Source organism: Chiroxiphia lanceolata, chromosome 3 (genome assembly GCF_009829145.1).
Source record: "Chiroxiphia lanceolata isolate bChiLan1 chromosome 3, bChiLan1.pri, whole genome shotgun sequence".
NCBI classification, from domain to species: domain Eukaryota; kingdom Metazoa; phylum Chordata; class Aves; order Passeriformes; family Pipridae; genus Chiroxiphia; species Chiroxiphia lanceolata.
In genome coordinates, this window is record NC_045639.1 from 21,376,535 (window position 1) to 21,402,263 (window position 25,729).

The window sequence follows — 25,729 nt, forward strand, 5'->3', positions numbered from 1 at the left end:
CATTCGAGAATGCAGGCTTGAGATGACAAAATTTGGGGTGCGGAAGACCAAAGTCATATTAGCTCAACCCATCTACAGAGTAGCTGAGCTGAGATAATAGAGTCACACCAGGAACATGTTGTAAGCCTTGAGTTGAAAACAAGTGACTTGTGATGAAGTGAAGCTAAAACTTAGAGAGGGTACAGACTCCGCTACAGAAAACACACTTGATAGTGTAGTAGTATCTTCCCCACTATTTCTTAATTATTTACCTGACCTTTCCTTATATATTTGTGTAGGCATAATTGTGTGTGTGTACATAGTTGATAAGTTTGTCTACTATTTACATATACTAATCTAATCCAAAGAGAGAAGAGTAATAGAGTGAAGCTTACAGCTCTCAAACGACATCCAAATCATTTCCTACGTGAATCATCATTTTGATTTAGTATCATCAAAATAAAAACGATTTTGATCACTTGACTCCTGCAGATGTAATTCTGGCTCTGAAAAAAACCAAACAAACCACAACCAAGTAAAACCCAAGAAGGCAGTGTTCTTCCTCTTTGCTACAGAAGACACGGCACATAATCTGTGTGTTCATGGAAACTGTGTTACTTTTAAAAATTCAAAGACCAGGAGAAACTAAAATCCACCAGATTTGACACACAGTTTATATTTGTATTTGCAGTGTTTAATCACTTTGTTCCTGATTTGTGTTCCCAAAGGTATGAAGTACAGCTCCAAGCTTGCACAGAGCTGGGGTTGTGCCTCCATTGAGTGGGCATCGGTACAAGACGCTGGAGGCGCCGCCGGCAGTGCAGTCTGCCCCTACTCATCGAAATACAGACAACAGCCGGAGGCTTCCAGTCGACTGCTTCCATCCTGTGGACTGGCCCAAAGCAGCCAAAACGGGAAGATTTGTACTATGAACTTTACAGAAGGCGAACAACTCAAGCCCACGTAAATTTAGACCTCGCACTTGTTTACAATGGTTCTTCAACCTCCTTCAAAGATGACAATTGCTGCCTTACACAGAGTATGAATATCAGGTGGGAATTGAAGCTATTTAGCAGCTCCGATTATGATTTCAGTACACTGATAGCTTTACTTTACACGTACAATGAACATACACATCTCAATTCTAATGTTAATAGTATTGTGAAACCTGAATGATTATTGTTAATGTACTTTAAAGAACTGAGAAGCTGAAAATAATGTTGTACAAGCAATGTATTCATTCAGCATTCGTTTTTCTCTACCTTGGTCATAGGTGCCTGTATTTCTTATATGTTAAATGTTTATGTACCCTCCAGAGCTTCTGCAAATCTCTAATGTTATGCAAGTAGTGTGAAATTCTAATTCTTAAAAGGCAGCTTTTTTTCATTATTTTTTCTTTCTTTTTCCATACCCCTCCAATCTATTATGAATTAATTTTTACTTTATGATCTTAGAGCAGTTTAGATCAACAGGGTTGTTTTCCTTTAAGTTAGTCATTAGAATTACAAGAAGATTTTGTGAGTGGTTCAAGTGAACCTGTTAATAGTTGAAATTACTTCTCATGCACATAGGTATTTTTAGTGTTGTTTTTGTTATGAGCCTGAGACCACTTCTACCAATCTTTTACCTGTAACTGTTTTCTATATCAAAGTTACAACTTGTAGCAGCATTTTATCATATAGTACTACTGGTAATGTAGGGCTTTACTTGACTACAGACTGTGAACTAAGAACTTTCCTATTTATAGCCATCCAAAATCTTTGCCAAGTTTTTATATGAGTTAGTGAAGTTTAGAAAAAACAACCTTGAATTTGTTGTTTCTAAAAATAAGTGGACATACTATCATAGCAGGATAAGGTTGATTTTTTATTTTGATGTTGTCTATTAATAGGCATGCTTATTTGCCACTGAACAAGATACCAGCAAGCCTCATTACTGATCCTATTTGCAATGATATCTTGAAGATATATTTGGCAATGCTCAAAGTCTTTACAACCATTTTCCTAAAAAACCCAAAAGTTAAATTGTTTAAGAATGCATTTGTATATACAAAACCATGCATTCCCCCTCTTGAGCAAAGTGGTGGCAAATCTTTCTTTTACAGGCTCATTTGTTTTATAGAATCGCAAGATAATTCAGGTTGGAAGGGCTCTCAGGAGGCCATCCAGCCCAACTTTCTGCCCAAAGCAGGATCAGTTAAGAGATCAGATGAGGTTGTGCAGGGCTTTATACAGTTGCATCTTGAAAACCTTCAGGGACGAGATTGTTTAACCTCCTGGGCAGTTTGTTCCACTGTTTGGCTGTCCTCATTGCGAAAAAGTTTTTTTGTTACTTTCAATCTGAACTTTTTTTGCTTGAACCTGTTTTGTCTTATCCCCTGCCACCACATACCATAGTGAAGAACCTGGACCCACCCTCTTATTAGCCTGTGGTTATGTGCTGGGGGACTGCAATCAAGTCCCTCCAAAGCCATCTCTTCTCCAGGCTGAACAAGCCACAGCTTCTCCTTATAAGCAAAGTTTTCCAACCCCCTGATTACCTTTGTGGCCTTGGCTCCAATTTATCAATCTCTTTCTTGTATTTGGGGCCAAAACAAAACAAATACTGAATAAAGGCATGTAATCACTTCCTTTAATTGCCTGGCTATGCTCCTGTTAATCAGCTCAAGATGCTGGCTGTCTGTGCTGCCAGATTATTTTGCTGGCTCATGTTCAGCTTTCTATCTACTGACCTCTAGGTCCTTTCAAGCAGAGGTGCTCCCTAGTTGGTCAGCTCCCTAGTTGTTAACCCTGTAACACTGCAGAAGTTATTCCTTCCCAGGATCAGGACTTTTCATCTGTTTTGCTGAAATTCGTACAATTCCTGATGACCCATTGTGCTAGGCCCTTCTGAATGGCAGACCTGCCCTTCAGCACATCAGCTGGTCCTCTCCAGTTTGGTGCTCTGCTCCACTGCTATTGTTTTGTTCTTTTTAGTATCCAGAAATCATGAAGAATTAAATCTAAAATCTTGCTTTATCACATTTGTCTGTGCAGCTGCTGTATGTACATGTGTCATAGGCTCATCAAGTCATGTAGGTTGGTAGGGACACCCAGAAGGCATCTAGCCTAACTCCCTGCTTGAAGCAGGTCCAGATAGAGCAGGCTGGTCAGGGCTGTGTCCAGCTGAGTTTTGGATCAAGTTCTCCATCCTTGCAGATGCAGATGGAAGGATGGAGATTATACAGCCTACGTGGGCAGAACTATTGTTAGACCAGATTTCCTTTCTACTTTAGACAGGATCTGTGACAAATCTGTGACAAATTCAAGTGCAGATGGGGCTGGATAGCAAGCATTATAGCAGACCCAAACCCTGCTTATTAGTTAGGACTCTTTCTTAGATGAAGAAAAACCTCTCCAAACTGGAAGTTGTAGACATTGGCTGTGGCATATTCGCATTGGATTAACTTTCAATTATCGCAGTCATAAGCTGTTTTTGTGGGAAGTTGATACTACAAAGTTTTTAATGATCTGTCAGTGATGGGATAAAAAAAAAGAAACCTCTTGACCAGATTCCTGTGGTTTACTGTGCTGTATTCAAGACTTTGCTTGTTATCTTGGTTCTGCTCCATAGCCAGGCTGAGCTTTTGACTGGAACTCTAAATCATTTTGGGTTTTTTTTCACCAGTGGCCATTTATTTCACCATGAGAGGTTTTCAATGCACAGTGTTTGTCTTCTGCTTAAGTCTCTTGCAGCAGTCCTCTGGGATGTATTCTGAGCTCCTCCATTGTTGACAATTTATATCTTGCCTGTGAGACAAGTTATTCATAAGTATAGGGCTTGGCTTTGCTATTATGCTGATGAAACCCAGATTTATATTTCACTTAAACTGATATTGATTCTCCTGTCTCTGCATTTGAGGCTTGTTTGCTGGACATAAAACTTTAAATGCAACTGAATTTCCTCCAGCAGAATGCAGATAAAATCAAAGTGCTGTGATGGGACTCTCTCCCAGCATTTGGAGACACTGAGATTTAGTTCATGCTCTGACAGCTTCTTTGGACCTGAAATCAGGATTTCAGAATCTGAAGGTTTTTGGGGAGTTCTTTTGGTTGTTTTTTTGTTGGTTTGTTTTGTTGGGTTTTGTTTGTTGTTTGTTTTCCTGGAAATTTCAGCTGAATATTAGGTTTTATAAGATTAGATGCAAAAGTTGCACTTTCAAAAATGATGAAGTGACTTCAGAAGCTCATGCTGGCCAAAGGGACTATGCCCCCTAAATGCTTAGGTCACTGTTCTTCAAGGAAGCACATTTATTCTTTAAGGGCTTATTTAAGGGCCAGATCTGCATAAGCATATTAGCACCTGCTAGGTTTCAGTGGGTTTTTAAGTGGCATACGGTGCTTACTGTTCCATACTCAAAAATTATTACTTAGATCTTTGAAATTCACTCTATCAGTCTATTTGTACATTTAGATACTTGCATTTTCTAGAGCATCTGGCCTTTTAGGTATTTGTTGGAATGCTACCTGATAACCTCAACTATATTAAACATATGCAATTGAATGATTTCCTGAAAAAAAAACCTGACTTAAACAAACTCTGTAACTCATGAGGCCTAATGAGTTTCCAAGTGCAATCTTTTGATTCCTGGAGTACTTCTGAATGTGTTGGCTCTTCTCAGGAATCATTGAGCCTGGTGTGCAACATTACCGTATAGCAACCAATAGAGTCAGACCTGTTTTTCTCAGCTAAGGAAAGGCCCTTTTGGACAGAGACTTGTGGCATTTAGTGCAAAGCAGAGCTATCATGGTATAGTGTGATTTCCATGCAAATGCAATATCAGTCCTCCACAATTGCACTTAATTTTGTTCTTAAAACTGCTCCCTTAGATTAATGGCTTAATGTCTTCCTGGTTTAGGACACATCCTTATTTCTATTTGGCAGGCATAGAACATGTAAAAGACAGAAAATTGCAATTGTCCCTTTTCAGAAAGGTTTATGGCTCCCTGCAGAGGTTTATTCTCTGAGAGGACTATTCAGTGCATCAAGACAGGGTCTGCAGTGCTGAAGCTGTCTGCCTCCAACCACTGCAGGAGGCACAGCATCCCTCTTGCTTGTGAAGCATGCTTCTCATACACCAGTTACTGCAACCAAGGAAAGGGTCTAGGAAATACCCCGAGATACACTAGGGGAAACATCTTTTGGGTCCTCTGTCTTGACTTCTCAAAGTAAAAAACGATCTTATTCTGACTTTGGAGAGATAAAGAGAAAAAAAAAATGGGTGCGAAGTCATGAATATTAAGGAAGGACCAACTACATGGAGTGTAGAATATGTTAGCCCTAGTAGTCACTTTTCAGAGATGACATGAAGGACACTTGGTTTACTACCTGTCTGTCAAATTGTTGGCTGAGCTCCAGTTTGTGCTGCTTACTTACTTTACAAACAGCTCAATGACTTCCACAGGTTAAAATGGGGTTAAACTGTTTTTCTGGCTGACTAGTGATGGTCACCCATTTGTAATATCCCTCATATATGGCTCTTCTTCATCGTTTTAATTCCCCATTTCTTCCCATCTCTTTAACAGAAAGATGCACTACGCAGCAGTGACATAAAAGAAAAATGTACTTCTTTCTTCCATAACCTACTTGTTATTTTGTAAAACTGCTTTTTCTTACAGGGTTCATTGCTCTTCCTGCTTCCAATTAAAGAGAGTTTCTCATACTACATCAGCATTAGACTACCAAGCTTGACCTCAGCTTTTGAAAAGTAAAGCAGACATAACTATATTGTTTCACTGATGTAATGATAACACCCATTCTAAATACTCTTTTGCAAAATGAGATGCTTCCTTTCCCCTAGTAGAAGGTATACGGTAGGGAGAAGGGCCATTTTGTTCATTAAGCCCCACTTCTGCACTGTGTTTCTCTTGTCAACACCATTTTAAACTCAAGGGTGTTGATGCAACAAAACCTTGATTTCTGTTCATTAAATTAAATATGGATATTAGACTGGATTTCTTGGCTTTCAGAATTACCAATGAGACTCTTACAGCAATACTCTTGCAAGACCCTTCTCAGTAAATTGCGATTCTGACATATTCAAAATCATGGCAAGCTATCCTTTAAAAAGACATTAGTGTGAGTACCAAGGGAAAATATACTCCAGGGCTGTAGATGACTTGATATGATTTCCTTGATTGTATCTTTTTATTTATGAGGCATAATTTATGACTGCTGAAAAGCAAACTAAAATGAGTGATGACTAACTACAGCCAAAGTAATAAATCAGAAGCAGAGAAAGAAGTGGTGATTTTGATCGAATCTATTGAATTAGCTGTTGCCCTTAGCCATTACAGGTATTGGAAAGACCTTTTAATATCTGCTTATCTCTCTCATGGGAACTTGGTAACTATCTCATTATATACCCATAGGAAACAAATTATTTAATTTTCTCTCTTTTAGAGTTAAACCTGTTTACATCTCTCATTAGTTACTGGCATTATACTATGTTATATGGAATGAGCTTCCTTTACAATTTGATCATTTTATTAAAGTCCCAAAGTTTTTGCCTTTGGTCTTTCCCTTTCCCTTCCTCAGAAGGGGTTTAGTAGTTTTATTAGCATTTGAACAGTGGAGATAAATAGCAATGTTAAGAGGCTCTAATTATCACAGTGCTAGAAGTCTGGACCTAAAATCTATCCCATTATATGTTTATGACCTCCATAAGGATACTAAAATGTTGAAGAGGGAAAATATGGATCCAAGGAGGGGCATTTGGAAGGCACGCATTTCTTTACTACCTTCTCATACTCCTGGTCACGACTGGATGTGATGCTTTCTTTCCCTTGCCTTTGCTCTGTCCACCATAGACTGCACCCACTTTTGAAAGTTTCTGCTTTGCTAATACCTACCCAACACTGCAGTGCCCAGATGTGAATACATTATCCTAATGCTGAGTGCTAGATTTCTGTAGACAAGCTTTGTGCTCTAAGCTGTGCTGACATTGCATAAGTAACTCCAAATTATCCAGGCAGCACGGCGGTCAGTTCAGAAAGACTTGTGAAGGATGCTGCAACTGATGGTGAAAGGGAGATCATTTGGTTTTCTCCAATTTTAACCAGCCAAGATTGTGGTCTCCTCAATTTTTTGGCAGATCGTTGTTTGAACATAGCTAAAAATTGGGGGATGTGTTTTTGAACTTATTATGTCATATCTTATATGCCCCTAAAATATCTTGCTATCTTGGAAAATAATTACACTGTGAAAACTCTGCATTTATATAAGTGTAGGGTTAGAAACTGAACAAATCTGAGTCAAAATTCAAAGCAAAGTCTCAAAGTAGTGCTGTGTCTATGAGGCCTCCATGAAACAGCTTTAGAAAGAGAGGAGAGGTATAAACTCCTCTCTGCTACCATTTGTCTTTCCTGGCACACACCAAGTATGACAGCATTGAATCGTTTTTGGGAAGACCAGCAGTCACAGTGTGTGCCATCTATGGATACCCTAAGGGCAGAGCCCCAAGTCATACCTGACTCTTACACATAGGAGTAGAATATGTGCGTGTGTGAAAGGCGTGGCTAGGTCTGACCTTGTGGTTCCCCAGAACTTACAGCCCTACCTGCTTACAGCTCTATGCAGTGCTCAAAGCCAAGGATAGGTAGTGACTTACTAATGAGACCTTTTTAAGGCAAAAGGCTGTTTTCTGAGTTCCTGCAGGAACTCAGTGCAAGTTGCTGACATGCAGAGCTGAGATCTTGTCCCTCACAGAGACAGCTGGGAGGGACTGTAGATTAACTGCAGTGAGAAGCAGTACAAGGCACAGTGCCTGTTGAACATGGTGGGAGCCAGGAGCCAGTGCTGGTTGGTAATCAGCTCCTTGGCCTGCAAGCAGGAAGGGTGAACAACATCTGGACTCTGCACTATGCAGAGTATCCCAGCTCTTCCTGACCTGGGAAGTCAGCAGGAATCATAGAAAAATAGAATCAAAGAATCATAGAATATGCTGAATTGGAAGGGTCCAACTCCTAGCCCTGTGCAGGACACCCCAAGAGTCACACTATGTGCCTAAGATCATTGCCCAAATCCTTTTTGAACTCAGACAGGTTTGGTGTCATCTCATAGGCTTCTTCTGCTGTCAGCATCTACAATAAAATGATTTTTCTTTATCTTTGCTCAAGGTCCTTTGTGATTTTGTTGCCCTTATTCCTCTTATGGGAGAAGTTGTTAGCTCTACTAAGCCTGAACAGGCTCACCATGGTAAGGTGAGCCTGCTCTTCTCAGAAATTCCCTTTCTGCTCCTCATAGGTTTTGTTCCTTCTTACTACACCAAGGAACCTTGAGGTTGTCCTGTGATCATTTTCAGCAACAACTGATCACAGGTTTCTTCCAGGAGCAGAGATCTGTGGAGGCTCATTTATGATAGAAAAAAACCCAGGCTTAGCTACCTGTAACTGGAATTCTTCTGAATATATGGCCTCCGGAGAGGTTTCCCCCTTCTCTTCTCTCTCTGGCTCCACTTCAAAGTGCAGTCTGGGCCAGGGGCCAGCAGATTGATAAAGCATTAATAGTAACCCATTAGCTGATTTTGGAGCCCTCTCCTGGCTTTTTTGGGTCAGTGCAGCCATTAACAGCAGCACATCTTTTGGCAGGGTGCTGAGCCATGCGGCATGATGTCAAGACTTAATGCTTTGGAGGCAGAATATTCAGAAAGTGAAGATATGAGAAACTTTTGTTGGCTTTCTGCTGTGTTTTGTGATTCAAAACATCCCTAAGATATTGCTTCTTGTTTGCCCCACGTTTCTGTGTGGTCTTTTATAATTGTAGAAAGTAATACTGCTGCCTATTAAGCTCTTTATGTTTCTGTATGAATGCAGTTAAATATTTTGGTGCTGATTATATCACAATTTAGAAAGGATTTTTGTGAGCCCAAAAGGCTTTCTACAAAACTCTAAAATGTGAAAGTTCAGTTTAACCAGGCCAGCCAGGCAACAGCTTTCATCCACGACTGTTGTGTGGTGACTTTTTGAGAAGCCATGACCTCTGATTTTAACAGGTCTGATTTTAACCTCATTGTGGTTTCTGTTGCCATGCTGCCCCATTTCTTCATGCAGAGACGTGGCTAAACACCAGCATTTCCATCTGTAGTCAGTTCTGGGGACTTACTGCCCTGGGTTTCCAAACACTGACCAGGATTTACTTGGACAGCAATTCTCACAGGGAAATATTTTTATAACCATCCATCCTTTTACAGATGGTTGAGCAGAAGCAAAGGGAGTTAAGGGAATCCAGCTTAGGTCAGTGTAAATCTGGAATTTAGATCCTCAGAAGTCCTGTTTAGCTGTCACAGCTGTCTCAGAAGCTGGCATTACAGAGATTCACAGACACCTAGGGGTTTTCTGCTGGACATATGTCTTGGCAGGGCTGAGTAGCTGGTGTCTGTCTAGCAGGCATGCTCAGAGCATGTCTGTCTGTCAGGCCCATGCACATGTGGCCATGACCTTGGCCCTTTTTTCAAGAGAGACAGGCATGTGGCACCAGTGTGGACCTCAACCTCAGCTCCCCTGCAACCTCTCTAGGGAAAGGTTGGGCTGGGGAACCATGTCTTCTGCTTGCTCATGCTCTGCCCAGTCAATCTTGATTTCATAGTGTTCATGCAAAGTGAAACAGCCCCAAAGGGATCACTGGGAGAATCCCAAGAACAAAGATGGATCATCCACTTGGGCATTCTCACTCCAGAAGGCAGCAGGCTTAACTGCCTCCGTTGGAGCATGTGATTGAACCTCAATTACTTGCTTCCTGAAGAAGTCCCTTAACCCCTTAGTTGTAGCATGGAAGGGGATGAGCACAGAATCATAGAATATCCTGAGTTGGAAGGGTCCCACAAGGATCATTGAAGTCCCAACTCCTGGCCCTGTACAGGACAACCGCGACACTCTGGGTGCAAAATCTTTTGCTAATATCCAACCTAAACCTTCCCTGACACAGCTTCATTCCCTTGGGTCCTGTCACTGTTCACCAGAGAGCAGAGATTGGTGCCTGCCCCTCTGCTGCCCCTCCTGAGGAAACTGCAGACCACAATGAGGTCTCCCCTCAGTCTCCTCCAGGCTGCACTGGATTGGGATTGTTTTTACAGAGTTATTATTAGAAACCCAAGCCACACTAATGACCCCAAACCTGGTGATGAGGTGACAACAGACTGCAGTGTGTCAGGACAGCACCATCACCTCAGAAGAGTGCTTTGAATGCTGCTCAAGTACAAGAGGCCTTGCCACATGTCCCTCACCTAAAGTAGGAGATAAAAAGTGCATTAGCAGCCAGATAAGGAGTATCTGCATGTCCCTGTCACCACCCTGCTAACACTGAAGCAGGACATCCCTTCCTCAACTTGGCTCCCAACGCATAACTATGGTGCCTGATACGGGGCACTGGAATGCTGAGGAGGAGGGAAGGCAGCAGCACTCCTCCAAAAGCATCACTGTTGCTTTTCTCCTGGACTCAGCAAATTCCCAAGCTCAAACCAGCCACACATGATCTGCACATCATGATCCCATTATTTTGTCCATGTTTTTCAGGGCAGGATGGGTCTTCATCTCTATTTAAGCAATTCAAAGCTGCTGGCACCCAGTAATAATGTTCTGGGTACAGCTGTGGAAGAGGGAATCGACACTGGGACAAAATGTGGCATCCCCACTGTCATTTTTCTCTTCTTTCTCTGTTATTCCCAGGGGTGGCTGGGCTGCTATGACAGTAGAAACACTCAGGAATTTCAGCCCTTCTGTTTGCTCTTTTACTTCCTCCAAAGTACATGTCAGTCCTGTGCAAAATACAGGAGCAAATGAGATACTGGGGAACAGAGTGTCCCAAGCTCAGCAGGACTCAACTCTGCTACAAATCTCTCAGCTCTGTGGCACAGGAGGACCACGCGCTGTGGCACAGGAGGACCACACGCTGTGGCACGAGAGGACCACACACTGCTTGGGATGGGTAAGGATGCTCCTTTCCTTGGAGCAGCAGTGCCCCAGAGCACAGCTGTGCCCTGGGGCAGATGATCGAAAGGGAACTGCTGTGCTGTTGGGTTTGTGTTTAAAACCTTTCCAATTCTGGTATGTGTCAGCATCGTGGGGACCATGGAGAGGCCCCTCCTGCTGCCTTGTGCCCTGGTCTGTAATTCAGTGTGTCACGCAGGGGACACTGTCCCGGGGCTGTGTGGGGTGACCACAGGGGTGGGACAACAGAGACAAGGCCCTGGGGTGCTGTCACTGAAGGGCCAGGCAGCTGAGGTGTCTAACTGGGAGACACCTGTTTTGAAAGAGCAAGCCTTGGTTGGTTTGAACTGAGACTTTTTCCTGAAAGACAAGGTGTAGGCACCCATGATAGGAGAGGGATCAATGAAGGAAGGTGTCTCCATCCAACCCTCAGTGAGGTATTTGCTTCCCAAATGAGGTGCTTGCATCCCTCTCCTCTAAAATTCAGCTCCTGTTCTGAAGCTGAATTCCTGTGCTACACAGGAAGTCTCTGTTCCTACGTCACCACCTTCACTTTTGCTGTGGGCAGCTTGCTCAGCAGGTCAAGTCCAACACTGTTACGCTCCATGCTCATTAGGGACACAGCCTGGATATAACTGGAGCATTTGAGCTCAGGTAAGTGCTGAGCCAATGCCAGTGCCACATTCAGAGCTGCTCTTTCCATATGTGGCTTATTCTTTCCACAAAGAAATATGCCCCTTGAAATAAATGACTGTAAGTAAATCTTTGTAGCTAATGGAACTGAACTGAGACAGAGGATTTGACCTACTGCAGTAAAGTGAACAGAGTTTGACTTTATGAAAAGTTCTCAACAGAGATGTATTAGATTTCACTGAAAATAAAAGTGCTTCGGCTGAACTTTTTATTGTAGGGCATCATCTGTACTTAGGATGGTTCTGTATGTTACTGATGGAATCAGGCAGGAGCTTTGGATTGTAATTGGCAGAACCACAGCCTTCAAAGCCACAGTAGTTGTTTTTATCCTTTTTCCTTCCCCAGGCTCCTTGTGAAGTGTCCTGTGGTCTTGGAACTTAATATTACAAGCTGGAAAGTTTGGGGGTCAATTTTGAAGACCTCTTACTTCTCAATCTCCTTTTTCTTTGTAAGACATAGTCTCACCATTCACTTCCCCAGGATCTCTGCCCAGAACAGATCACATAAGAATGTGTTTTACTGTAGTTAGAACTGCTCGACATGAAAGCTTACTAAGGAATACTTATACTAAAAATCGCTCAGACAGTCCTCTTGTATTGCCATTTAGATCTATCATTCTGATTGATCACTATGTGGTTGGCTAATATTGAGTCTAATTTAACCCTATATGCTCACGCATCCATCTATTCTGTCTATTGTACCTGACATTCGACAAATTACTTACTCATGCAAATGATGACCTAAGGCAACCTTTTATGATATTCGTGTTTAATTATACAAATGCTTTTTGATAAATAAGATTATACATCCTTCCATATGTTTATTCAGTCCTTGATGAAAGCAAAATTTAATTTTCATGCAGATTTGTTGGAGAGTGTGTTTAATAAGTGCTGAGTTTTATGTAGTCTGCAGATCACTCTGGTTTTGGGTAGCTGACAAAATCAGTAGGCATAGTTCATAGAGACATGTGGTTTTTAATCAGGTCTAATTCAAGCTGCTAAATTTTGAAATCTTGGAACTGAAACCATTGCCTTTGTGCTCATGCAATAAAGCAAATGTTGTTGTGAAAAATAAATGAAAAGGCTGGCTTACCTATACACTTCAGTGGGCTTTATTTATATTATGAGTTACTGAAAATGTTGCCAAATAACTGATACATTAATATTTTTAAGAGAAAGATATTCCTGTAGAACTCACTTGTTCTAAAGAGTAACTGGAATTTGCTTGTGTGATTCAGTCAAGGTGAATGTAACTTTTAAGTATCAGCCAGGGCCAGGCTGAATTCACCAGGACTGCCTGTGTATATGAAGTGTGTAGAAGGGAGAAACTGCCACAACTGGATATTAGTATTTTTGTTCGATGTCTTTGAGAACATTATCCCTATTGATCACACCTCCTCCAGGACTACTCTTTGCATGTTGTGACCAGACAGTGGTAGGAATTCGTAGTGTGGAGATCAGGTATAAAGGAGACACAGGAGCACACGCTGCCTGAGACATGACTTCGGCTTCCTTTCCCTAAATGTGGTGGTGGAAAATATTCCACTCTTCTGTTAGAAAGTCACTGGGTCAACACAGGTGCTGGGTGGCCATCAAGGGACGTTTTCCATGGGCATCGTTTCACTGTGTTTTACTCAGTGTCAGTACAGCTGCAGTAGCATCTCTGGCTAAACACAGATATTCTGTAGGCCTGAGTCCTCTGCTAACAGTTTCCTTGTTTTTTGCCAAAGGTGTGGTCAGTAAATTCAGTGGGCCGGACATCGAGCAGCTGGTCCCGCTGCCGGACAGGCCCTGCCCCTCCTGAGGGCCTGGGAGCTCCCCTCTTCAACACAGTGGCATCCACTGTGGCTGTGGTGAACATCAGCCCCCCTCTTAAGCCTAATGGGGTGGTCAGTATCTACAGACTGTTTTCCAATGATACCAGAGGGACCGATGTGGTGGTGAGTATTGTCAGCACTGTTTCTGTACTTCTGTTTCAACTTGTATTTTCTAGCTTTAACAATTTTGTTCTTACAAGCTGCTACTGTTGGTCACAGACTGCCTTCCTCTCCTGGTCTCCCGCTGTTGACTGCTCTGCAATGCACTATCCCGTCCATGAGCTTAAGCTGTCTACTGATTTCACATTACCCATTTATTCCTTCTAGTGCAGTTGGCTGCATCCATGTCTGATTCAGCCAGTTCATCCCACTGGTGCCTGCATGGCCTTCCATTTCCATTCCCTCACACCTGCCATGCTGCTGGCTCGACTCTGGTCCTGGCATCAATAAGTACCAAGTGCTTTCCTTTGCTTGCTTGACTCTTCCTTCCTTTTTTTTGCTGAACTCTGCTAAATCATATGCTGCCAAATGAGAGCAGATGTTGTCCCTCGTTGGTGTTTTCTACATATTTTTATTTCTTTGGCTTAAAAAGTTATACCAACAAATGAGTACGGCAACAAGGTGAAGTGGCAGTCCCTGTGAGCAGTTTCAGAGCAAGGGCAGTGGTTCCTGTGCCAGAACTGCCAGGTCTCCCTTGCTCAGCATAGGAGAGTTTCATAACAGGCTTGCCTAGGACCATGGCTGGTGCATTGTGTGAATGCAAAGCAGTATCATGTTGGCCCTCGATTAGAGGTATCTACAGAGAGCACATTCTCCTGTCTATGAGTAAATTGACCCACCAGACACACTGGTATCACACTGCCCAGTGCTGTCTCCTGTATCCACATTGAGGAAGCTTGTGAGATATGCATGAGTGTTTGCTAGCACACTTATCATGGAGCTATGTTCCACATTAATTTATTTTTCACTTCAGTACCACTTCTCCCAGAGTCTCTCTTTAATGGTTTTCGGTTTCTCTGTTCCTCAGAATGACATTTGCAGTTGACATACAGTGGTCACAGCTCAACTCAAGACATCTGTGAGGCCACTGATGGCAGAGTCTTTTCCTTTGAAGAGTACCCTTTAACTTCTTAATGGGGGAAAAATGCAGAGTTCCCAACATTTCACAACAGCTGCATTAATGTCAGATTAAAGAACATGTAGAATCTTCTGCCTGTCTTCTTCTGGAGTTGATTCACCTCCATAACTCTTATTTAGTACTTGTGGTGCTTGAAGCCATGACAAGTTCCCTCTTAATTTTTATAGCTGTCAGAAGGGACTGCCACCCAGCAGACAATACATGGACTAAAACCTTTTACCACATACTCCATTGGTGTGGAGGCCTGCACCTGCTTCAACTGTTGCAGCAAAGGACCCATGGCTCAATTCACCACACAGCCGGCTCCACCCTCAGAGCAGCCTCCCCCGCAGATCCGCACTGTGACCTCCAGGAACGCCTCTTTCCAGTGGAGTGCCCCTCAGTCACCCAATGGCATTGTAACCAGGTAGGAGCTGCCACTCGGCTAGAGGTGGTGGTGGAACAATTTGAGCTGGAACCGCAGGGCTGAGAGCACTGGACAGTTGTGGCAGCCGTGCTCCTTCTTCGCCATGTTGGTGGTGATATTCCCTGTGGCCTGAATACCGTCTGGGAAGTGTTTACATGCAATGATTGCTTTGCTCCTGAGCAGGATATTGTGGAGGATGAAGGTGGAAAGGATGAGATGTTGTGAGTGGAGGTGATTGTCTGATGGCTGTGCTTGCACAGCCAAGAAGTTGTAAGTTCAACTGCAGTGAAGAGGTAGCTGCATCCAGGACTTACTTAGGCAAATCCTGATTTGAAAAAGTGAGCAGCAAGGTAACAAACATCAACAGTTTACTTGTAAGTGTGACTTACAACCACAGTTGCTCCGTTGTCTTACAGTTAGGATCAAAATCTCAAAGAGAAAGACTGGGATCAGGTCCATTTTTTTCTCCAGTAGCCAGATGGACAGCAAATAGCATGAAATATATGATTGGTTGTTACATTATTAAGGCTTTTTATTAATCAAAATCTCAACTTTCTCTTCAGCTACGAGCTCCATGTGTATATGGCATGTCCTCTGAACCTACAGCCAGCAGTGAAGGCTTGCAGCCCTGGCCCAACTGAGGTGAAGTACACAGGAAAAGGACAGAGTGCCAATGTGTCCAACCTGGAGCCTTACACAACTTACAACTTGCGAGTTGTGTCTTACAACTCTGTTGGCAGCAGCGCCTCCGAATGGATTGGTTTCACCACGGAAAAAGAGCGTGAGTATGAGAAATGGTTCAGCCATCAGCGATACCTGCTTCTGAGGCCTGGGGCTGCCTAGAGCCAAATGACTTCCCTTCCTCTGTGGAAGATGATGTCCCCAGAAACCTGTTCTTCCATGTCTCTGGTCACCGTGTCTCTGCAGCATGTCATTGAAATTCTGCTCTGGGGCTTAACTGCTCATACCTTCAAAAACATTTCTTTGCTCATCATCTGATGTCACCTCCTCTATCTTGGGAGAGTGGAAACCTTTTTTTTTACTGAAAATGGGCAGCAAAGCTGCAGAACATAAAATGTTCAAGTATTACCAGAAGGGTGAGGTGTAGTAATAAATACACTGCCATAAATAATACCTTGGAAAAGTGGAGATCTTGAAAGAGACCAGGTGATTCTTTTCAGGAACAATCTTACTGTCCTAATTCATGCCACACTCCTGCTAGGAGCTTTCCTTGGATGTCATCTGAATGATAGGATCCTTGTGGACACTGAATTAAGAATGCATTGCTATCTAACTACCACAGGCAGTGCTTTAAGGCCATGTGGTGATCTGCATGGAAATTAAGCATGCAGGGCCTGTGCCTACAGGCGGAATAGATTTTGCCATCAAAACTGCATTTGTAGTAGTATAACATCAGCTTTTATTGAAAAGATCTATAGGTACTGTAGCCAGAGTCGGTCCATAACAGATGAGATGGGCATTTCACCTCAGTCTGTCAGGTCAGGGCAAAGAAGATATTCACTTTTTTATCATACAATCTCATGTCAGGATTTCAGAATCACCTTTCTGAAGATCCCTTTTGCATCATTTAGTAGTTCTGCAAGTAATTACTAAAAATGTATCTGATACATCCTTAGTTGAAAATTTCAGGTGGAACAGGCCCAGATTTTCTTTCATGTCACCGCTGAAAACAAAAGTAAAAAAACAAACAAAAGAAAGGTCCTTATCTCAAAAACTGGGTTTTATTAAATTGCAAACTAAAAGGCTGGAACATGATTATGATTTTTAAATGGACAAAATTCATAAGGAACTGGTGAGACACAGAACAAAAGGATTTGAAAGCGATTTTAAAACCCCCCCCCTACTAGGTCCGCAGCCCTCTTCATTCAATCTTGCTTTTCTTGCCTTGCTGACTTCTTCATACCCTGTCTTCAGAGTCCTTCTGTCTGTCTCCTTCCTCTTGCCTGGAAGGCTTACTTTAGTGACAGTGGGCAATTAGCAGCAAAGTGAAGCTGGACAAGCAGCTTTCTTATGAACAAAGCATCATATATGGGGCAGATGGCTTAATGGCAATACCCACAAGAAAGGACCACCTCAAGCTTACATGAAGTTTTTTATCAGCAAGCTGTTGAGCCCAACTGATGAACTTTTCCTCCCTGAAGTGAGTTCTGGGTTTCTTTTCTGTCTATATGCCATCTGTTCTTGCTTTTCTGAAACCCCTTGTTTTCATGTATGTGCATGTGTTAAAGATAATCTTGGCAGTTTCTGGGGATTGGAAGAGAGACCCCTGCTTAGCAGTTGGCTTCCCACAGCACAGTCTGCTGCAGTCAAGCTTGCACATCCTCCCATGTCTTCCTGTCCCCCACCTTAAGCTGGAATTTATTTATACAGTTTTAGTGTCCTGTCCCGCATACATGAAGGTGAAGGGAGGGAGTTCTTTATTTTCAGATATGAGATATTTCTGCTTTCTCAATGCAGAGACTGGCATTGCTACAGCACTTTGTCTTTTCTCCTTGTATCTCCCCTAATCATACACATGTATCTGAGATAGAAAGGGAGGGCATGAGACACAGAGCTTGTATCATGGAGACCCTCTGTATTTTCACCGTGTAACTCAGTCACTGAATCACTTCTAGCCTGTTGGCTAGAAATGATCTTTTTTCCTTCTCTTGCAGCACCTCGGTACATGGCTCCATTCTCTGTTGTCAGCAATTTATCTACCATCCACATAGACTGGAGTCGCACGTTCGTGCTGAACGGCCGCCTGAAGGAGTACGCGGTGACTGAGAGTGGGCAGCGCATCTACAGTGGCTTTGACACCGAGCTCTATTTGCCAAGGACATCTGACAAAAGTCAGTTTCAGTTTCCTACAGCTTCCTCTCTATGAAAAGTCTGTTGAGCTAAATGAATATTATTGTGTGCTAAAATTTGAGAAAAACTCTCCATTGCAGTCCCAAGCTAAGAGCGTGGGAGTTTACTACAGGTGCTCTGATGTGCACCTAAGCAGATGCTTGAAAAAAAAAAATCCATGGAGCTAAACTTCCTCTTAAACATTACACCTGACTAGGTGAGACTGCTCTGGCTCATTGTGAGGGTTGAGCTTTCCCAAATCCTGGAGCTCTGTTGCAACTCCACCCTTCAGGGCTACAGTCTGGGAAATACATAGAAATCCTCAGCTCCAGAAAAGACTGGAGTTTGAATTTTCATGTGAATCAAATTAAGCTCTTGGAATCAGTTGTGTTTTGAAATGCAGTTTCTCCTAGAAATTTTCAGTCTTTAAAATACAGGAAACTGTCAATGTGTGTGTGGGGGAAGAATAAAAAGAAAAAAACACAAAACCCCCCATTCTCTGTTTTAAGGGGCTCTGTTTGTCAAAGGATTTTGTAATCTATTTTTTACCATCCTGATTACTGCAGTGGTGCTAATAATTTTATTTTTTTTCTAACTGAAATGTTCTTAACATGTTTGTGTCAGCCATGAATGAGCATTAGGGATTTAGGGCAAAACGATAAATAAATTGAAAGTTGCCAGTTACATTGGAAGAGAGAGGATTGAGTGGTGAAAGAGGAACATATTTTGTAGCAACATCATTGTGGTGATTATCCATGATCTGCCATGTTTCATAGTTTAGAATTTCAATACCCCTATATAAAGCATTGTGAGGCTCTGGTCTGGGACTCAGGTGCATTATGGTGGGTTATGATGTGCTATACTTACCTTGTTTTTTCTCAGACTTGTCCAGCTCTGCTGGTGGATCATGGTGAAAAGGCAGCACCTACAGAATTTTTATTTCTGCTGCTGACAGTATTTTCTAACCTTTTTTGCTCAGCTTTTTTGTTTCAAGTGACCTGCATCACTGATGAAGGGAGTGCCATGACACCGGTCATCAAGTACAACGCTGGAGATGGAGTTGGTAAATATGAGAAGAAATTACCTAGCACCAGTTCATTTTATGTTTTTGTGCTAGAAATTTGATATTAGTGCATGACAGGCAGGATGGCATCTCACTGCAAGATCAGAGGATTCCTTAGTGCCTAACAGTAAAGAGTTCCAGTAGAAGTGTTTTAACTCCTTAGTTTTTCTTTGAAGCAAAGCTAAGTTTGAAACCATTCTAAATGATATATTGGGTTTAATTAATTAAGTCTTTTTGAGTTGCATCTTGTTTGGTTTCTTAAAATAGATCTGTCTTGTCTTTGCAATTACTCTTTACTCTGCATTTCCCTTATAACACTTTCATGTTCTCACTCCATCCTCCTGCAGAATTTCAGGCAAGGCTGCTGTAAAGTCATTATAAGATGTTCCCAGTGCTCTACATCCAACACCTTCCACACTCTGCCCCCTTTGTTCTTTTGATTGATGCTTGTACCATAGGTCTACTGCAAGCTCTATCAGCACCGTAGGCACTTGTTGAGGAGGCTTGAAAGTAAAGGTGATGGAAATTCCTTAGCCAAGAGTCTGGAAATGAATGTAAGATTGCAAATAACCAGGAAATCTTGTCACTGAGATTTCTTACACTTGTGTTGTGTATGAGCAAAGCCAACCAAGTTGACTGTTTTTTTCTAACAGGTGGGGGGAAGGAGAAAAATGTTTCATGTTCTTTGCTTTTATATTAATGTATCACTTATTTCAGTTAAGCCTTCCCCCCCCTCTTTTGTTAATTGCCACTACACAGTTCTAGAGCAAATGTCCTCTATACTGCTCTGAAATTACCATAGTCATTTCCACTCAAGGTTATTTGGAGAACCCTTTTTTCCTCACATTCCACCTCTACCACATCCTTTTGGAAGAGCTGCTGATGCAGTGGTGATTTCCAGCCTAAGCAGCAATGCCAGAACTTTAAGCAGGGTCTCTTGAGGGTAGTAAGATTTTTATTATAGCCTACGAGCATATTGAACCATTATGCCACCTTGAACATTAGTGCAAAAAGCACATGACTACAAAATTACTTAAATTTCTGCCTAATTTATTAGTGGAGAAAGAGATAGCATATTGTTAAATGCTTTCTGAAATAACATTCCCTTTCTCCCCTAATCCCTCTTTTTACAGGTCTGATCTTGACAACACCTGGAGAGAAGGACAAAGCAGAGTCTAAACATGCAAAATTCTACAACGAGTTGTGGTTTGCAGTGCTGATGGTAGTTCTAGGTTTGATCCTCTTGGCTATTCTTCTCTCCTTAATTCTTCAAAGGAAGGTCAAAAAGCAACCCTATGTACGAGACAGGCCTCCTTTAGTTCCACTCCAGAAAAGAACATCACCAATGAGTGTGTATTCATCAGGTGAAACCCACCCGGTACGTTTGCCAAAATACAGTGTTGTGTATCCATAATGTTATATTTCTATATGGCCCCCAAACACACACACGAGAGTTTTTATTCCTCCTTCTGCTATTTTATTGCTCGTTTGGTTACCAAATGGAGGCTGTCCAGTGTAGGAAAAGGACTGTCTGGTGCTACGTGGGCACTGAGAGCCAGGCTACAGGTGCATAGTCTAAACAGAGCCCCATGGCACCTGGTTTTCAGGTCCTGAAATGCTTCTGATGCAAAAGACAAACTTTGAATCTGGAGTCAGAGAAAATACAAAGCCAGTGCTCTCACCTCATGTTAGCTGACATCTGCAATAGAGTTGAAAAGTCCTTGGCATGCTGTGAGAAGGTAGGTGAAAAAATGTGCTTTTCAGAGGAACTTTTCATGTGTTCCCCACTGCCTGCTGTGGATGGCTAACCAGGATCAATCTGACAGTTTTTGTCTGGTATTCATGAGATATGTCTGCAAAAGCAGGACTTGGGGAGAGGCTCTATTTCTTTCTAGTATCCATCCACCACCCAGCTGGACTGCTCTAGGACAAGCTGCATGCCAGGAAGGTTTGGAGTAGAGAGAGAGAGCAATCAGGGAAAAAGCAAAGGACCTTCACAAATTGCATGTGTGCATCTGTGCACACAGACCCATGGTGGTACCACCAGAGACGTGGCAGAAAGACTGCTGGGGAGTGATAAAGAGGAAGGTTTTCTGTGATCTTTATCATGACAAATTATAATTCTGAAAAAGAATGCATAAAACCCATGTTCCATCATATAGCAGAGTAGTAGTGCTATCCTACCCCTTGAGGAAAAGCAAAACAAAAGGAATATGGAAATTGTTATGAGACTGAGAATAGAAACAGCCGTGCCTTCCACTTCCACGCTTCTTCCCAGGCACAGGCCATGAGATGATTCTTCTTGTCACTTCTCAGCTTCTTTTTCCTGTGAGTGCCATCAAGCAGGATAGTGACTCCTGCATCCTTCACGCATTCTGTTCCTTCTTGTCTCAGTGCCAAGATGCTGCATCTGTGCCTCAACCAAGGAGCTCTTGGAAACAATGGGATTTGCAGTGTGCCCCTTCTCCTGGCAAAGGCTAAGAGCATAAGAAACTTCTTTTTTTTATCTCATGGTTTTGATTCCTTTTCCTCTACAGTCTGTCATGTTATGTTGTTCCTCTTGACTTTAAAATGTCTTTGCTGTTGGCATGCCTGCCCAATTCCCTTTCACGTTCCTGCCCTTTCTTTTATTTTCTATTTTGTTTTTCCCTTCTCTTTTTCCAGAAGCTCATGGACTTAATAGGAAGGAAGATTCTACAGTGCATCAGTTGAAGGACTTAATCTGAGAAGTTAGGACAGAGCTACAATGGAGTGGCTAAATCGCTTCTGTTTTACAGTTGTTAGTGAGGTCATGCTGGCTGCCCACACAGTACTTAATGACCACTTAAAAGTTAAAAAGTGCCTGATCTTTGCCAGTTCCCCTACTCCCCCATGTCCTGCTACATTGCTCTCCCTCACAGAGCTGTAGCTAATTCGCACCCTTTGTAAGGTACACCTGCATTGCACCTTTTCTCCCCTAATGCTTTTCCTCCCTCTCTTTAATCTCAGTTTGAGACTATTGCTGACACATCCAATTCATCAAGCAGTGTCACTCTCAAAAGATACACAATGCACTTTGAGGTAGAGTCATTAGCTTGCAGAGTTGCAAGATGTGTGATGTGTCAGATGACTCAACAAGCATGCAACAAAAGGCATCTGACAGTGCATGTTTCTCCTGGTGGGTGAATGTTTTTTCCCCTAGTCACGATAACTGAAAAAGTCTGCTAACATCCCCTTGCTGTGCAAGTTTGGGCTATCATTCTGGTACTAAAAAATCTCTGGACCTCTGCTTGTTGGCTACTTAAAAAAAAAATAGGAAGAAGGAAAAAAATCAGGGAAAGTCCTGGTTTGCAGTGTTGGTTTGTGGTTTTGGATTTTTTTTTTTTTTGGTTTTTCTTTTTGGGTGTTTGTTGTTGTTGTTGGTTTTGGTTGGTTGGTTTTTGGGGCTTTTTTTGTGTTTGTTTGGGTTTTTTTCTTTTTCCTGATATGATTGTCCACAATGGGGAAAGGTCCATTTTTTTTTTTCTTCTGTTTATAACTGTGCATGATTTTTGAAGCACAGTTTTCTCTGTTCTCTTCCACTCCTGCTTTGTTTTCATTCAGGTAAAGTATTTAAGACCATGCCTTTAATTTTTTTATTTATTTCCTTGTAGGGACTAGCAGATACGAAAATTCCAGGAGCTGGTTCTCCCATGAGCAGCCGCAGTGTCCATATCACACCTGGGGGAAGGAGACTAAGTCAGAGCCAGCTAAGTCGCACGTATTCCCAAGCCTCTCTCCACCGCAGTGTCAGCCAGCTGCTCAACCTCTATGACAAAAAGACTTTTGAAGAATCGCCTTGGGATGCCATTCTTCGCAATCACCGCACTGCTGGTCGCGGCTTGGTAAGGACTCCTGCTCCTCTGTGACGCTGTTGTGCATCACCTGCCAGATTTGTCTGTTCTGTTAGAATCGTGAAAAGGTCTAAATATCAAATGTTGCTGAAGACAGAGCCAAAAGGCCTAGAAGGTCACGGTCATAGGTTAGATCCTCAAAATCCTTCACGTCTACTGCTCTCTTCTGGAGCCGCAGGTGATCACACATTGCTCTTACAGGATTCAAGGGATCCACACACATCTCTCTATGGTTCCCATTGAACTGTGAACTCCATGGTCTACCAAGGATATGTGCCTTGAAGAATTCCCTTCTATTTGGTCAACTCACAGGCTTTTCTTTCTCTGCATTTCAGCAGAGAAATGTGTGAGGTGGGATGTCTTGGCATCCTTTGTAAATTTAGTGCCAGAGGTAGGAGCTTGTGTTCAAGGGACTCCTGTTCTGTCAATTGCTGGTGAGACCTGCTCTCTGTACTCTGCTCAGTGACAACACAGAGATCATGTGAACGCTCAGGTCTTCTGGCATGTATGACAAATGACTTCAAACTCTGCCCACATGAGACTAGAATGAGGTTAGGGGTGCAGGCAGATTACCCCTCTTTTAATTTAGAAGAGGACAGGACTAGCCAGCATCAGCAACAGGCATCTGAACACACATACAAAAAATGATGATTCTCAAGTCAAGGAGAGTGACAACTTCCTTTCCTCTTTGTCACCAGGAAACAGGCTTTTAACTTCCACTCTTCTCTGCCCCTAGCCTGGTTTCTACTCTTCCCTGACCAAATCTGTGAGAAGGTTCAGGAGTCAGCAAGACATAAGTGTTTGCTCCCTGAAAAAGCTGAATAATAAGGTTCCTAAAAAGGAGCCAGAATGGGTTTGAAGAGCCTGTGAAGTAGTAACTAAGTTAGATGTAGTGTGCAGTTAGTGAGTGAATCTTGTCCAAAATGCAAAGTGAACTGGAGAAGGATTGGCACATAAATCCAAGCAGCTTCCTTGGGCTTTCATCTTCAGTACACCAAACAGCTGGAAGGGCTGGAATATACAGGCATACCCCAGTACAGGGGTGTTGGTACCATCACTGCCATAACAGCAGGACCAAGGCAGCTCATAAGGCTTAAGAAAGAACGTAGTGATAACTTAGCTCTAGGCAAACTCCCTGTGGGTACAGGTTAACTTTCAGCCTGCACTCTGCAGCTCATGGACTTCCCAATTTAGTGGTATCATGACTCAGCCTTGCCCTTTTCTCAGAGCTATCATCCTTGTGATTTAATTTCTTGGGGACTAACAATTCACCCAGAGTGTACCTCTGTATGATCTCATTAGCCAAAAGAACAGCTTCCTGCTGCTGAGAGAGGAAGCTCTTGCTCTATCTACTTATCCTGGGCTGACATCATGATTTGGTTTAGCTTGCAACCCCCCCCATGTGCATGTTAGAAGTATTTAAAAATACTCCAGTGAGTTTCATAAGTGGCAGGAGCAGAAAAAAAAACTTTCTCTCCCTTGCAGTGGCAAACAACCCTGACAGCCTGAGCTGATCTACTTTATCAAATGAGCAGCTATAGATACAGAGCTGGGTTATTCTTTTTACCCTCTGTACATTGCTTTACATTCCTCTGAACCCAAGCCTCTGCTCCTGTGTGGCTCAGGAATTCTCTTGCAAACCTCCTGCAATGCTTTTCACTCAGTTCTTCTCTCTATTTCGCTCAGTAGCTTAGGAATAGCAGCAAGTTTTTTTACCTCTTTGTCCAGGTTGCAAACCAATGTACTAAATGGCTGTAGTGGCCCAGGACACCTCTCTGAAGTAACACTGCTGGTGTTCTATTTAAGCTATCGATATAGTTTCTCTGCTGCTTTCAACTCTTTCCATGGCTCAATGCATTAGCAGGAGTGCAATTGTAAGAAACTCAGACCCTCCCTTGAAAACAAAAGCTTACCTAAATTGTGTGGTATGGTTGTTACCCAAAACAAAAATGTAAACATGTATTTTTGTCTTTTCATGTCTCTCAAGTTCCTCAGTACACTACAACAAGCACTATTTTATTTACCATTTGGCAGATATATAGAGTAATTGATTGTATTTTTCTTAACTTACTGCTTACTATGAAAATCTAATTGGTTTGGATTCAGGTGCTTGAATGCTTTAGGTTCTTACCTCATAGTGGAAGGAAAGGGAACACATCAGAAATGCACTTATTTATCTATTTCAGAACCATTTTTTAAGGGGGTAGGAGGAAAGAGAAATGAAGGAATCACCTTTAGCCTGGTACAGCTTTGGTTGACATGCTTCTTCTTTTCCCCCTTCCTAACAGTATGTAGATGAAGAAGATCTTGCCAATGTCATCAAAGGCTTCAGCACTGTCACCAAGGAGCACACCACATTCACTGACACCCACCTCTGAAGAACAAAACCACCTTTTCTAGAAAATGGAAAGTGGGTAACTTGCCAAAAGCAGCATGCATGGCCTTCGGGGCCAGACACAGGGCTGCTGCTTCCCCACCCCATGCCCAGGAGTTAAAAGATAAAACTGTTTTTTGGGGACGGGAGGTGGGAGGGTAAGTTGGCCTTTTTTTTTCCCCATCTATTTCACTATATAATAAAAACTGTGTGTTAGCACTGATACCTCATAAGGTAAGAGAACAGTCATACATTAGTAAAAGACTGTGAAGGTAGAGGCTCTCTGTCTCTCATCTAGCTTTCACAGTTGAGGAGGGTTGTAGGAGTGGGGCAGGCAGTGATGGGGGGCAGCATGTTTGGTAATGAAAAGTGTTTTATGTGTCCAAAAAACAGCGTGTGGCTAAAAGAGGCCTGCATGGCAGGATAACCATGTTTTCTCCTGGCCTGACAAAGCTCCATCACAAAATTTTGTTCATGCACAGATGAATAAACAGCAGTGAAGGAATTCTTATGAAGTTGCTTCAACCTTTGTGTTCTCTCACTCCCTCTTCCCCACCCTCTCAGCTCAAGTTAA

The 25,729-nt window shown here is 42.5% G+C and overlaps 1 protein-coding gene across 1 annotated transcript; it reads left to right on the forward strand.

Annotated features, from left to right (window-relative positions):
- Window positions 1-115: 115 nt before the first annotated feature.
- Window positions 116-25,378, forward strand: LOC116783621 (usherin-like). The gene is given in 11 exon segments (XM_032681274.1): window positions 116-120; window positions 708-994; window positions 997-1,031; window positions 13,366-13,575; window positions 14,758-14,996; window positions 15,560-15,777; window positions 17,672-17,848; window positions 18,826-18,909; window positions 20,043-20,287; window positions 22,542-22,772; window positions 25,070-25,378. Coding segments are annotated over 11 exon segments (1,821 nt in total). The 3' UTR covers window positions 25,160-25,378.
- The last annotated feature ends 351 nt before the right edge of the window (window positions 25,379-25,729 follow it).